Raw genomic sequence first — 15,250 nt, 5'->3', positions numbered from 1 at the left:
ATTAAATATGCTTATTATGATTCCTATGATGCCTTTTATGTTCTTCCTAATATTTATGATTGTTAGTATCATGTTAGGGTTAAAGACTTGATTTTTATTGCTTAGTGACATGCTAGGGTTTGTTATTAATCTTGTTAGTATCATGCCTAGGATCTTGCTATTATTATTATGCTTTAATATTAACATGAACATGATTATGATTATAATTGTTTTGATTTATGATGATATTATTATTTTGATTATTTTATTTATGATGGTATTATGATTATTATTAATTATGATTGCTATGATTATGATATTCGTTATTGTTCATGGTTATTATTAATTATAATTTGATATTCATAATTGTTCATGATTATTATTTATGATTGTTGCTTGATATTATTTATTGCTTGATCACCCTTTTATTGCATGTTTAAAGGGAATTTGGTACTTGTAATCACGCTTAATAAGATAATTAATAATTTTGTTAGGGTTAATTTGATTATAATTCAAGTGATCGCCAATAACAGTTTTGTTTGTGCATTAATATTCAACCAACATAGATTAAACAGGTTTAGGGTTGATCCTATTGATTGTATGTTAGTCAAAAAGCGCACATGAATACGATCAGAATAAAGTAGAGGCCTATTATTAGGGCAGGTTCAATCTCTTTTAGGTTAGATTTGTACCTTCATCCCCGAACCCTTATTTGGTTCTAGACCTTATGGAGTTGACGATCTCTTGGATCGTTAAGGGGTGTAACCTTCACCTCGTGAACGGTTTACAAGTTCCTAAAAAACTTGTTGGCGACTCTTTTGCTCTATCTTCTTCCCTTTTGGACGCCACCGTACTTTAGTGTATGATCACAGTGGGGTTCGAGCTAGTGGGATTTTAAAGGCTTGAAATTATTCTCTACAGTGTGTGTGTGTGTGTGTTAATTAATGCAAAGGCTAAGCCGTTTTCTCCAAGATTTCTCTACTTTAACATAGTATCACAGCCTCCTTAATTTCTAGAGATTTTTTTTCGATCCTTGGTTTGTTTTCAAATCAATTCCGCAAATTAATTTGTTTGTGAGATTAGGCTTCGATTTTTTTAAGAATTAATTCTATAATTTTTTATTTTAATTTGGACGATATTATGGTTTTAAAATTCCCTAATTTTTTGTTCGTTGACTGTGGTTAAGTTTTGGTTCGTTTAGGTGCTGCGTTTGTGGTGCTCGGTGTATGTGTGTGTGGTGCGCATCTACTTGCGTGCTTCTGTTCATTTTGTGCGGTGTGTTGCGCGCTGCTGTTTTGTAGTGCATGTGTGCGTGGTTATGTTGTTGCGTGATGTGGGTGTGTTTGGTGTGTTTTTGCTTCTTGTGTGGTGCGGTGGTGCAGTCTGTGTAGTGCTGCAGTTTGTTGCAAGTTGCGAGTGTGTGCGGTCTGCTATTGTGTGGTCCGTGCCCGTGTGTGTGGTGCGTGCTAATGCAGTCTGTGTGTGTTGGTGTTGTTGTTGTCTTGTTGTTGCACAACAGTGAGTGTGTGTGTGTGTTGCGTTTGTCGTGTACGTGGTGCGTGTCTCTTGTTTCGTGTTGTGTGGTTATGTGCTCCTAATTTGGTGTGATGGTTGGCGACGATTTAACTCCTCTTCCTCCAAAGTACGAGCCGTTAACTGATTATTACCTTCATCCGAGTGAGGGTTCTCAATTGGCGATTTGTCCTGTGTTGCATACCGTCGACAACTATGAAAAGTGGTCGATATCGATTCGCAACAACCTTCGTTCCAAGAGCAAGCTTAGGTTTGTAGATGGCTCTATTGTCATGCCAGACGTTAAACATCCCGAGTATCGTTAGTGGGGTATTGTTAATTCTACTGTTGTTGCTTGGATTTATAATACTCTTGATGTTAGTATTTGTTCTACTGTCATTATTCCTGATGATGCTAAAACTTTATGGGATGATTTACGTGATCGTTATTCTCTTAATGGCCCTCGTATTTTTGAATTGAAACATGATATTAATGATTGCAAGCAACGAGATCGTTCTGTTGTAGTTTATTATGGTGAATTGAATAAATTGCAGAATTTGATGTCTAGTTATGTGAAATTTCCTGATTGTACTTGTTCCGCTGCGAAAGAATATACTAAGTTGCATGAGAATGAGTCGTTGCATCAGTTTTGTCTTGGTTGGGAACCTAAGAAGTTTGATTCTGTTGTGTCTACTTTGTGTGATGAGTGATCCTTTGCCTTCTATGAATGCTGCTTATGCTAAGGTTATTGCTGATGAGCGTAAGCAATCTGTGTCTGAGGCACATGAGACCTCTTCTTCTTTTGCGACTGTTGGTTTCAATGCCACAGGTATGGCTTCCGGTCGAACTTCCGAATGGATAAAGTGTACTTATTTTAAGAATTCTGGTGATGATAAGGACCACTGTTTTGAGCTTCATGGCTTCCCGAGTGGGGGGCGTGGAGGTCATGGTGGTCGTGGAGGTCGAGGTGGTCAGTCATCTGGTAAGGGCAAGGTTCAATTTGCTAGTGATGCCGGTAGCTCTCGTGGTAATAACGTCTCAAGGCTCGTTTGGTTGTTCATGGAAACCGACAAGTTGAAGGTGTTGATTATAATGAGACGTTTGCTCCTGTTGCAAAGACGAGTATGGTACAATTTTATTAGTTGTTGCTGTGTCATTGAATTGGGAGTTACATCAAATGGATGTCCATAATGCATTTCTTCATGGTGATTTGGATAAAAAAGTATATATGCAGTTTCCTCCAGGGTACGGTACTCCAAAACCTAACAAAGTTTGTAGGTTGCGGAAGTCTTTATATGGCTTGAAACAGGTCCCGAGATAGTGGTTTTCGAAGTTGTCTAGTGCTCTACGAGGTTTTGGTTTTAAAAACTCATATGCTAATTACTCTCTATTTAGCTATGTTCAAGGCAGTGTTTCTTTGCATGTTCTTGTCTATGTCAATGATTTGATCATTGCAGGCTCTTCTTATGATGTTATTGTTCGATTTGAAGCCTATTTGTACAAATGCTTCTATATGAAGGATTTGGGTCTGCTTAAGTATTTCTTAGGCATTATGGTTGCTCAAAGTTCTGATCCGAGGGCATCTTTCTTTCTCAACAAAAGTATGCTCTAGATATTTTGACTGAAGCAAGGATGTTGGGTTGTAAACCCATTGACACTCCGATGGAGCAGAATCATCGTCTTGCACATGCTTCCGGTGAGTCGTTTGCTAAATCGGAGCAGTATCGTCGTTTGGTCGGACGATTGGTGTATTTATCGGTCACTCGACCAGAGTTGAGTTATTCAGTGCATGTTTTGGCACAATGTTTGAGTACTCCACAGGTTTCTCATTGGGATGAGGCCATTCGTGTCTAGCGCTATCTTAAGGGTAGTTCGGGATAAGGTATTTTGTTGCGACCTATGAAGGATTTACGCTTGACGGCGTTTTGTGACAGTGATTGGGCGGCGTGGTCGTTGACTCCGCGTTCCTTGTCAAGTTATTTTGTTTTCTTAGGTCGTTCCCCTGTTTCTTGGAAGACTAAGAAACAACCTACCATATCCACGTCATCGACTGAAGCCGAATACTGGTCTATGGAATTCACTACTCGTGAGTTGAAATGGTTGAAGTAGTTGTTGTTTGTTCTCGGCGTTAATCATTCTAAGCCTATGTAGTTGTTTGTGGTAATTAGTCAGCCCTGCATATAGCTAAGAATCTGGTATTTCATGAGCGTACGAAGCATATTGAGGTAGATTGTCATTTTGTTCGTGATAAGTTGATAAACGGTCATATTTCTACCTCATATGTTTCGACTGGTCATCAATTGTACTACTAGAAAACAGGCCATTTCCGACGGAAAAATTCCGTCGGAAACACTCTAAAATTCGTCGGAAAACTTTTTTCCGACGAAATTTCATCGGATTGGTCGTCGGAAAACACTTTGTAGGAAAAAAGACCTTTTCCGTCGGAAATTCCTTCGGAAACGTGTTTTCGACGGACTTTTCCCTCGAAAGAACTACTCCGGCACCGGAATAGTCCGTTGTAAATTTCCGACGGAAAACAACTCCGTCGCAAATTTCCGACGGAATTTTTCGTCAGAAAGGTCAAAAAATAAAATAAATAAAAAAAAACCCACCCCTCAACCGTACCTATTCTCCGCCCACCACCACCATTAATATTAAACCCACCACCACCGGAATTCACCCCCACCACAACTGCAATTCTCCCACCACGACATAACTCCCCCCCCCCCCACAACGAACCCAGATCCACCACCGAAATCACCCCAGCCCACCACAACCGAAACCACCACCACCGATAACCCTAACCCACAGCGAAACCACCCCAACCAAACCCCACTACACTAAACCGAAACAACCAATTTAACCAAAATGAATTAAATTAACCAAAGCTTACACAAAAATTACCAGAAAAAATTGGCAACTAAAATTAGGCAAAAAAATCGAAAATTACCAAAACAAAACAACGAAATTACCCAATAAATTTAAAGAAATAAAAAAATATACAATTATTTAACAAAATTTATAAACTAAAATTACAATGAAATAAAAAAAAAAACTATTTTTAAACTTAAAAAAAACAACTAGATCTGGATGTTGTTGAGTCGTTGTTGTTGTTGTCGTCCATTGTTGTTGTAAGGATGTTATGGTTGTGCGTTGTTGTTGTAGCTGTGTTGTTGTAGTTTCCGATATTGTTGTTGTTGTTGCGCCGGTGTTGTGGGCAGGTGTGGTTAGAGATAGGAGGGGAAGAAAGAAAGATGTGGTGGTGGTGGTTTGAGATCGAAGGGAAAGAAGAACAAAAGATAGGAGAGAAGGAAGAGGCCAAAAAGAGAAGAGGAAAGATTGAGAAAAGAGGAAAGAGGAAAGATGGAGAAAAGAAACAGAGAATAGGAGAGAGAAAGGAGGAGTCGGAAAGAGAGGGGAAGGAGAGATAGGAGGCGGAAAGAGAAAGTGGGTAGGGATGCATTCGGGATTTAGGGTTTTATTATTTTAAATGATTTTTTTTTAAATACATTCCGAGTCAGAAATTTCCGACGGATTTAAATTCCGTCGGAAATAGTAATTTGCGATGGAAATAGTGATTTGCGACGGAAATATCCATTGGAAAGTGCATATTTTCCGACGGATTTATATTCCGTCGGAAATTACCGATGGATTTCCGACCGAATTATTAAATTTGTCGGAAATATCCGACAAAGTATAAATCCGTCAGAAATTTTGGTTTTTTCGACGAAATAACGTGTCCGTCGGAACTCGTCCGTCGGAAATGACCTGCTTTCTAATAGTGTTGGCAGATGTTCTCACCAAGGCTCTTGGACGACAGCAGTTTGGTTTTCTGTTACGCAAGTTGGGCATTCGCGATTTGCATGCTCCAACTTGAAGGGGAGTATTAGAGTCGGTTTTGGTGTATTTATGTTAATATTGTATTTATGTTAAGTTTATCTTGTTAGGTTTCCTATTGTATTGTATGTATATATATATATATATATGTGTGTGTCAATTATCAATGCAAAGGCTAAGCCGTTTTCTCCAAGATTTCTCTACTTTAACAATCAATTTGTGGGGCAGCAATGGTACGGTGTTTCTATGGAAGAGGGAGGGGAAGGTGGTTGGGAAGCCATGGAAGGAGGAAATGGAACAAGGCTAGGAGGGAAGGAGTTTTTTTTTTTCTTCAATATTTCGACCAATAGAAAATCGACACGTGGTATGTTACCTTCTCCAATAGGTTACTAACCCATCAAAACTAGTCATAGCCTGTTAATAGAATATTGATGTCAAAGGTGGGATTGTTTTGGGAATATTCAAAGGTGGGATTGTTTTGAGAAGACCGGGCAAAGGTGGGATTTTTAGTTTCAATTTTCCCCCTATAAAATTTGAAATTACTCTTAATTTTTTTTGTTGGAAAACTACTCTTGATTTTATTTTTTTTATTTTTTTTCTTTTAGAGAATTGGCTTCAAAGGTTCAAACTTAAGCCAAACTGATAGAAGGCTTTAATTTTATTTTTTATTTTAAATGAAACGAATAATAAAATCTACTCCATAAGTTCATCAACATTTTTTTTATATAATTTTTTACTAATATATATATTTTTCTCATTGGCTTTTTAATTTACACCAACAAATATTTATCGTTTTTTTTTTATCGTTTATTATTAGAATAAAGATGAGAATATAGTCTAATTAGTTTTTTATATTTCATATACACGCTTGTGTTTTTCTTACCTTATAGGGATTAATTTTAAGCATATAGGGATTAATTATATGTATTATTATAAATGCTAATTTTGAAAACAAGAACCACATATGAACCTACTTCGTATAAGAGATTTTTTTTTTTGAAACAACTTCGTATAAGAGATTTTGCACAACGTTGATGTGCATTAGTTGAAATTAGATTTAAAATTTCATCTCAAATTGCTCAATATAGTGTAAATACATTATATTTTCCATTAATATGGACATCTTACATTTCTTGACACTACAATGGTTACATACAATAATCTATTACATATGATTACTTATTTCTATCCCTGAGATAGGAGAACCTTTAAATTCCTGTATCTTGCCAGTTAAAATTTCTTTTTACTTCTTTCTTGGGCTAATTTGACGTTTCATGTTGGCATGAACGCGTCGCACTGGACTCTTAACACCACATAGTCTGTGTTTAGCGCGCCATGGAAAAAAGATTTGAAACCCACAACCTTTAGTTGAAGAGTATGCTTCCCCTGCTACTCTAGGAACACATGATCCATCCCTAAAATGATTGCTGTTCGAAAGCACCCCCATATATTTCTTATCACAACTAGGATGATTGTTTTTATCTTTGTTAGCTGCTAAAGCTGACAATGATGATGCAGCCAATGCAGTTGCTGCGGGAAGAAATCTTTGGATCATGAAATTTGGTGACAATGATCCATTATCTCCATTAAAATCACTCTCTAAATCGAGTCTTTCGCTAGTAGTTAATGACTCTGCTAGGGAGAACAAGTCTATGGCATCCGAAAAACTACCCCCATCATCATTGTTGTCGTTGTTGTTCTTCTTCTTAGCAACGTTGTCAGCTATACCTTCACCATAGTCTCCTTTGTCACCGGCTTTGTGGTTGGTTAATGTTGGCTCGTCTTCTTGCCAACGGATTGGAGGTGGTTTAGGAAGAGGCAAGACTTTATTACCTTCTTCCACACCATTATGATCACTTGTTATAGCGTCTTTAGGCTTGCCAGGACTCTGCTCCCATGAGAAGGGCACCCTATTAGACAAACCGCGTAGGGAGCCTGTACGCGATAGTTCTAAGCTAGATCTCATATCTCTAATAGTCGCCGGAGTAAAGTTAGATCTTCTCGTTGACAAGAGTGGAGCATTGAGATCTAACCTCCTCGGGCGTTTTGTATCAATGTCTTTCATATCTACTCTCTAAACTTACAGGATATATGTTGGGTTATGAACAAGTGATACTTTTGTTTGATCATGTTAAGTTTGTAGTATGATTTTTTGGGAGATATGAGAAATGGTAATGGTTGTTGGATGGATTTATTGTAAAGGAGTTTAAGCTGTAATTTCTCGTGCATTCAACTAAGTCTTTTTTAATTTTGTGTTTTTTGCTTTTCGTAAGTCACAGGTGGCTCAACAGGACCTCTACAAAAAAAATGTGGTTCAGAACTAAGCTGCTAATAATTTTGAGGTAGTGATGAAACCTTTTTAATACTAGTTTATATTGCCATGTTTTTCTAAAGATTATTAATGAATTTACAATAATTACAAGAAAATAAATAAATAAATAAATAAAATAAAAGAGATGACTTTATAAATTCTTTGTAAGTTTTACCAGTAAGGCAGTAACAATAGCTTCAGGTTAATAATAACTTTCTCAAAGGCTTGACTCTTTGAGTCTTGACTATGAAATAAGTCCGATCCGGAACTATGACAGCAAAGGAGTTGGTGTTAAAGTCTGATTATAGACAGACTGAAGGTGGAGCAGAGCTAGGTACGATTACGAGAAGAATGTTCAATGTAAGCAACACAGTTTATATGAAGTACAAACCTCCTTGTGTCATTCAAGGGGAGGAAAATCACCAATTCTCCAATTCAAAACAATACAAAGAGGATATTCATAATGTTACAACATGACAGAAACCCTGTGTACAGCTGCCATCTACACAAAATCAAAATCCTCAGCTGCAGCATAAAACAAGCTGCAGCAGTGGGTTAAGTCGCTGCTATTCTCACAGCAACCAAGTCGATATAATATTTACATTTCGACTTGCCTCTTTCATCCTGTTTCCTCGAATTCAGATGTTCATTTCTCTTTTGAACATCTTATACATGAAGCCGGTAACCAATCTTTTAACATATTTGCAAATGCCAATTGGTAGTGGTGGCCCAATTTCTTATCATTGAAATGCTCTTGAAGCATAGTTGAGGGTGCCAGGAATGTCAGGTGCATCTTTTCTGTTCATGGAATCACATCTGCTAAGTTGTTCATCAGAAATTCGTTCTCGGGCCTCACTATAAAGCTTTAGTGTATCTACATGGGTGGGATCAAGAGAAAGAGCTGCTTCACAATCTCGAAGTGTGGCAGCATTGTTGCCCATAGAGTCATGAAATGCAGCTCGAAGATGGAGTAGCTGCAAGTCTGGTTTGAAGAAAATAGCTTTTGATAATTCTGCTATTGCCTCCTCTTCTTTGTGGTCATCCATTAGTACTGCAGGTAATTAAACAGTTAATAAAAGAACAAAACAGGTTTTTAAAGCATCCAAGCAATGATGACACAGTTGATCAATTTCTCCCTCCACAATGAAATTCACTTTTTTTTTCCCTATTTCACTTTCAATAGTAGAATTACAATGGAGTAAAATAAATGCAGAACTATGAGTCCACCACAAATGGTAAGGTAAAGCTTTGCTGAGCTACTTCTACACAACTGCAATGCAAACTAATCCAAGTTGAATTTCCCAACATTGAGAGTTTTATAATGCAGGTCACTATATCGACAAAAAACATCATACAAGCCTGACCAGACAATAAAGAAGTATAGATGTGCTATTTGAAAATTTGAAATCTTTCCAAGCTCCAAGAATTTTTTCAATAAAACATATTGACATGTTGAAATGACATGGTGCTTTAATCAAGATTCTAGAGGCTTGAACAGATTATTGTGTTCAGAACTCTGGTTATATGATATTGTGATGGGTATTCAATACCAAGAAAGTTTAACAATGTTCACGTAATTTTGGTGCTTATACATGCCTACATGGATATTTTTCTTACAAAAATGATGTAAAAAAGGGTTGACATGCAGTGTTATCAACTTATCAACTATTTACAGCACTGTAGTATCTGGTACTCAAACATTGGCTCAATCTATCACTTCTTATCCTTAAATTAGGGAGAGGCGGATAGCCAGTGCCTTTGATGGATAAACATTCAGCTATCTGGCCTCCTTTCCTCTCAAACAATTGGGGGAATTACAATGTCATGTATGGAGCTGCACTTCTGTCTTTGTATGATACAAAGTACAAAACAAAATTGATAATTATAAATTAAGAACAAGATGTAGTAAATGATAAAGTCAGGACTCAGGAGGGGAAAAAAACAAATCATTTGAAGTGGATGTAATGGAATGGCTGATGAAGTGTGAATTTTTCACACACACAAGCCAAAAAAAGAAAAGAAAAGAAAAAAACACATAAATCGGCTTTCAATCATGTACATGCATAACAAAAAATGCACCACCTATCATGATGTGAACGTGTTTAATACTATTAATCTACATCAGCTCGCAAGCCCAATATTTTAGTGCAATTATTTAGAAGAAACAAGGATGGCCCCTTCCCCAAATTAATAAACATTAACACAATTATTGTAGAATAGCTCGACATTAATGCCCAATCCACATTCTTCTCTCTACTTTGTCATGCAAATACTTCTCTCTTTGTTTGTTTGGTCCTTTTCTACATATTGTGACCTTGTGGGAGGACCAATTATAGCAAAGAAAGGGGATGCAATGGAAGGGATACATTCTAACGCAGTGAGTCATTGTACGCGACGGACTAACAGATAATGTCACAAGAACAACATTATTTCAATTGCACCTATATATATTAGTTGGAATAGTTGAGTTTTAATCGCTATCAACAAAATTTCACTTTGATAGTTGCAAACTTCAATGAGTTCAATTAAGGTGATTATTTAAGAAGAAAATATGAAGAGACCAAAAGATATAACCTTTAAATATTAGGAAAAAAACAGAGAAAAGAAAGAATAAGATAATTAGTAAACGCACCAGCTGCCCTGTATCTATATGGATATGTCCTCAGGGGGTCAAGTTGTGTTGCCATGGTAAGATCTCTCTTTGCCATTTCACGGTCACAATATTCTGAACGTTTCTCGTAAGCTGATGCGTTGTTCCTGGCTTTTTCTATCAACTTTGTCATCTCATCATATGCAGCTTTTCGCTGATTTTTGACATGATAGACCCTTGCTAGACCTTGATGTGCTCTGGTGTGCTTAATGTTAAGAGCATTCATGTAGCAATCAGCAGCAAGATCCAGCTTTTCACAGTCTACATAGACACTACCTAAATTATTTAAAGCCTGCAGAAAAGCAGATCTGGGTGAATAACAGCATTATGGATTAAATCATAAGACCAACAGGTGTTTCAATAATATACATACTTGTCCTTTACGTAAACCATCTGAAGGACATCTAAGAGCTTCCTCCAGGAGATGGATAACATAAGATGAAGACTCCTCATCAAGGTTTGAATCTGCCAAAGCATATGCTTTCAAGAAAAATGCTTCAAATGATCTTTGGATGGTGATGGACTCTTCAGCCTTTGCTAAAGCTTCTTCACGATGGCCTGTATCATATAAGATCCACCCTTCATAAACGAGCCTTTCATGGTCAGAAGTGGAACAGTTCCGTGCCAATCGTAAACTACGCATTGCAGCCTTCTGGCAATTTAACCTGTCAATTATGTTTCAGGAAATAGGGAAAAGACTCGTCAGGGTACATTTAGCAGCAATAGAGGGTGTAAGAGTAAAATTTAGAACAAAATTCACATAAATTCAGTAAAATTTAGAACAAATTCACATAATTTCACAATTTTGCAGTAATACTTGGCATAATTTCAATCGCATAATCCCTTTGGTCCTTAAGACAATTTTACTCTTCACTGTCTTCAGGAGTTCAGGATGGTAAGCACAGAATTCTATCAGGGTTTTCCTTTCCTGGAATACAAGATACCTCTAACTGAGAGAACCAGTCTAATTGAGAGATAAAAATAAATCATGTACCTCACATCTAAACAAAAAACAATAACAGATTCCACCAACAAAAGCAGTGACATCCAGAACACTGAATACTGGAGTATTTAATTAACAAAACCAGCAGCATGACATGTAAATAAGAACTTTGCTTCAACAATCAGAGGCAGAGCAAGATAGATGAAAACACTAACTAAAGGTTATCAAAAGGAAGTGGCAAAATTCGCACAGGGAACCTTTAGCAGCAATAAAGGATGTCGGTTTGCATGGTAGTTTGGGTAAGTCATAAACACACAATACTAGAAGATGGTGTAGAAGGACAAGAGAATGTAAGGGAAAAGTCAAAGGATGAAACGACCAAAACAAAAGCTATAAATCACGAGGTGTAAATATGGATTAACATGGCACCAATGTGGAGGTTACCAGAGCAGACAAGATATGAAACTCCATATAGAGCTTAGATAATTCCAGGTCAAAATTTTGAAAGGATTCCACTTCAGAAAGTCCCTTATGTTATAGTTCCTAAAATAAACTATTATCTATCTACCTATGTTCCCCTGTGATTTCTCTCTACGCTTACAGCAATAGGAAAAAATATATTAGAAAACAGAAATGTTAAACGAATGTAAAGCAGTCTTCAGAATTGAGCACTTGCAAAAGAGATTGTGATTCACAACATTGGCCACAAGGTTAACAGATGTCTAAAATGGCTAATGAGTAGACAAATCACAAAGAAGATTTATATTAATATCTGCAGAAAACTTTACTAAGCTTAACTTCCTCTTATAAAAACAGAAAATAGTGGACAAACTTTCAAGGTATGTAGTATGTACTCACCGCAGGAGAAGGAGAGATTGTCGAAATCGAAGGAGACTTTTCCCTGGATCATTTGCTAGCATATGGTGCACAACAGCTAGAGATCCAATATCATCAACGGAGGACCATCTATCATACAATTGCATCCAGCAATCAGCCTGACTCCACTGCTGGACATGAGAGCGAAGGAGCTCTACCAACTGCTCTCCAGGCATTTTTCCATGGAACATCATGTAGTCTGGATCCAAAGTCAAAAGTGCACGGAGGTCTCTGAGAGCACCTTCATAATCTTCAAAAGCAATAGAAAACCAAGCCCGCAACTCAAGGCAGTCTGGAGTGACCTTGAAACCGATAATTTTGTTAATTTCAGAGATGGCTGCTCCTAATTTATTATCTTCTAAAAGTGCAATCGCTCTGTATTTGTAAGGAAATGATAAGGTTGGATCCAATTCCGACGCCTTCTCAAGATCTGCCAGTCTCTCCTTCCCTACACAATATAACGACCGTTCCTGATACATCCACCCAGAGGGCTTGTTATCAGAGATTAATGAGTTCATCAGTTTGTATGCTGTGTACTTGTGTCCACGTTTATACTTTGTCCTAGCTATACCAGCTATCGAATAAACATGACCTGCTTCAGCAGCTGCTTCAAACGAATTCTGGGCATCCTTATATTCTTTCCTCTCGTAAAATACACAACCTAGTAGATGAAATGCAAGTTGTTTCTGCCACGACACACTTGCAGTTTCCACCAGACGCTCCAACAACATTACCATTATATTAGACTTCATGTCCTCTTCAATAGCAGTTTGACTAAGAAAATAATACAACAGGAAGGAAGAATGCCCGGTCGAAGCTAATTTTTCCCTAGCCTCCGGAGTGCAGAAGTATTTCATCACATTCTGGTCGTGCAACGAACCAGGAAGATCTCTCAGAAACACCTGCAAACACGCAGCCACTAAAAGAGATGCTGCCTCCTCCAACCCGTAATCCATTAACGTCAAAGCACTTTCTTTATCAATAACCAATGATGATAAATAAACATCACAAGCAGATTTTAATTCATCACAACAAAACATGTTTGCCAAAGACAGTAGCTCTAAAACCAGTGGCGGATCCAGGGAATCGACTTTCTTCTTCCTACTATACAACTCCAAGGCTCTAATAACCTGGACAGATATCCCATTCTGAGTAAAATTAATCTTCTCCCTCCTTGATTCTGCAAAGCTCCCATACAACAATGTCTTAAACGCCCTAGAAAGCGAGGCGATATTATACCGAATGCACCTCACCTCCTCCTCTCCCACAACGAATGCCATATCGAAATCCTCCTCAGACGTCGAACATTCCTCATCCTCAACCCTAGTAACACCACCCAAACCCTCTTCCCCAACCACAACCCCATCAACACAACCCTCATTACCATTCCCACCACCCGAATCCCTCCTACGATGATGATGACAAACACACTCATCAAACGCAGACTCGGGATCATACCCAGAAATCATACTAGCCTTAGGACATTCAGTAATCCTTCCACAACAATCCAATGGAGACGAACCCGTTAACTCATCTTCCCTCCTCTCAAACCTCAACCACGCTGCTAACACAATCTTTGTATGGACATCAACAGCATGTTGCCTAGCTGATCTGAGACTACGCCGAAACAATTTGGAGTCAGCCAATCCTCGAAAAATCGCACATTGCTCAACATAAACCAACGATTTCTCAAATTGTGGACAACCCTCAATTCTTCTATAAACATCAGCTAGGGTTTCAACAAAATTAACAAATTTAAGACAAGTTTCTACCTGGGGTTCTACTAGATCTGTTGAAGGTAAATCAAAGGGTAACAAAGCTTCTTGAACAAGATTCGCTTGTAAGATCTTTGCATCTAAATTCGATGATGTTCGAGTTTTGGATCGAACCGAGTTGACTCGAAGATGATCTTGGAGTTGATGAAGAAGCTTCTCACCCGTGCCGATACCACCAACACCACCACCGCCGCCGCCATTGCCGGCGCCGCTGTTGGCGCCGCCATTGGTGGCGGAGTTAGGATTAATGGCGTAAACTTGTGAGCTTTTGCAACCATCTATAAGCTTCAAACTTCGCATCGTTGACAAAATGTTATTCTGCATTTCGATTGATTTTTATTTATTTTTGTAGAAGGGGGAAAAAAATAATAATAACCCCACAAATTTAAATTTAAAAAAAAAAAGGGAAATTTGGAGGAAAGAACAAAAATGGAGATGTGGGTAATCAATCAATTAATCAAATTAAATTAAATTTGATGAATTGATTGACTAATTCTATCTGGGAAATTTCCAGGAAATTAAAAAAATTAAATAAATAAATAAAATGAAGGATTTTATTTATTATTAATTAAAAGAAAATGAAAACTAAAATTGGGTTGGAAAAAGGGAGGAAGAGTGATCGGAGCACGTAGGCCGGCCAAGGGGAGAAGAAGGGAGAGTGGGGGGTGGCCGTTGGGAACGGCCACTCTGTCTATATTTTCTCTCTCTTATTCTCTGCTTTTCAGGTTTTTTTTTTTTTGGAAATTAAATTAAATTAAATTTAAATTGAATTAAATTGAAATTTTGAAAAATGTACTTGTATAAATTAATTTATTTACTGTCTGAATTTTGCAAATTTTTTGGATTATTTTGGCTCTCATTTGGGGTTTTGTTTGTAGGAAGAAGTGGTGATGTCGTGTGCGTAAAAAACGGTTGGAATTGGAGAGCCGTAGGCACCTTCTATACCTCTTCCACTATTATAAAAATTAAAATAAACCTCTACTCCAAATCATTTGATTAATAAATTATTGTTTTCTAGAATTTTCATTTCTAATCAATTTCATTATTTTAGATGTATGAAGATTCCAAGAGAAAACGTTGTACTCCATAGTTGATTTTGATGATAATTTAAAGAAAATGTATTGCGTGAGTCCGGACTTATAAAATGTTTCGTAATTATACATCATTTAAGAAAGCCCCAATTCGATTTTTTGGGTAATTATACATCATTTAAGAAAGCCCCAATTCAATTTTTTTGTGTATTTTTCGAAAAATCCGAGAATCTCAAGCAATTAAACTCTCTCTCTATTCTGTCGTGGATAACGTCGCTCCTCTCCTTCGCCATAACCACCACCAACTTGTCATCAGGCGGAAACTTGTTTTTCTTC

The 15,250-nt window shown here is 37.5% G+C and overlaps 3 protein-coding genes across 3 annotated transcripts; 1 reads left to right on the top strand and 2 right to left on the bottom strand.

The window, feature by feature from the left end:
- Positions 1–1,586: 1,586 nt before the first annotated feature.
- Positions 1,587–2,201, top strand: LOC145569069 (uncharacterized). The gene is made up of 2 exons (XM_081628444.1): positions 1,587–1,762; positions 1,874–2,201. Exons 1-2 carry the CDS (start codon positions 1,587–1,589, stop codon positions 2,199–2,201), a joined length of 504 nt encoding a protein of 167 aa, XP_081484570.1.
- A 4,370-nt stretch (positions 2,202–6,571) lies between these two features.
- LOC145569058 (uncharacterized) lies at positions 6,572–7,393 on the bottom strand. The gene has a single exon (XM_081628437.1). It carries the CDS (start codon positions 7,391–7,393, stop codon positions 6,572–6,574), a length of 822 nt encoding a protein of 273 aa, XP_081484563.1.
- Positions 7,394–7,993: 600 nt separating this feature from the next.
- Positions 7,994–14,625, bottom strand: LOC145596721 (ethylene-overproduction protein 1-like). Its single transcript, XM_081652932.1, has 4 exons — positions 12,091–14,625; positions 10,663–10,954; positions 10,272–10,581; positions 7,994–8,690 (listed from the first exon to the last, which is right to left on the bottom strand). Exons 1-4 carry the CDS (start codon positions 14,205–14,207, stop codon positions 8,380–8,382), a joined length of 3,030 nt encoding a protein of 1,009 aa, XP_081509058.1. The 5' UTR covers positions 14,208–14,625; the 3' UTR covers positions 7,994–8,379.
- Positions 14,626–15,250: the final 625 nt, after the last annotated feature.

Source organism: Chenopodium album, chromosome 2 (genome assembly GCF_948465745.1).
Source record: "Chenopodium album chromosome 2, dcCheAlbu1.1, whole genome shotgun sequence".
NCBI classification, from domain to species: Eukaryota; Viridiplantae; Streptophyta; class Magnoliopsida; order Caryophyllales; family Amaranthaceae; genus Chenopodium; species Chenopodium album.
Note: the sequence above shows the minus strand (reverse complement) of the source record. Positions and strands in the feature narration are given on the sequence as shown.

What these genes read in the sequence shown, in the direction of transcription:
- LOC145596721 (XM_081652932.1), bottom strand. Translation starts at nt 14,207, where the DNA reads ATGCAGAATAACATTTTGTCAACGATGCGAAGTTTGAAGCTTATAGAT. An exon ending in CAATCTCTCCTTCTCCTGCG is followed by an intron (nt 10,955 to 12,090) that starts GTGAGTACATAC and finishes CATAATTGACAG; the next exon opens with GTTAAATTGCCAGAAGGCTG. An exon ending in ATGGTTTACGTAAAGGACAA is followed by an intron (nt 10,582 to 10,662) that starts GTATGTATATTA and finishes GCTTTTCTGCAG; the next exon opens with GCTTTAAATAATTTAGGTAG.
- LOC145569058 (XM_081628437.1), bottom strand. Translation starts at nt 7,393, where the DNA reads ATGAAAGACATTGATACAAAACGCCCGAGGAGGTTAGATCTCAATGCT.
- LOC145569069 (XM_081628444.1), top strand. Translation starts at nt 1,587, where the DNA reads ATGGTTGGCGACGATTTAACTCCTCTTCCTCCAAAGTACGAGCCGTTA. An exon ending in CGTTCCAAGAGCAAGCTTAG is followed by an intron (nt 1,763 to 1,873) that starts GTTTGTAGATGG and finishes TCTTGATGTTAG; the next exon opens with TATTTGTTCTACTGTCATTA.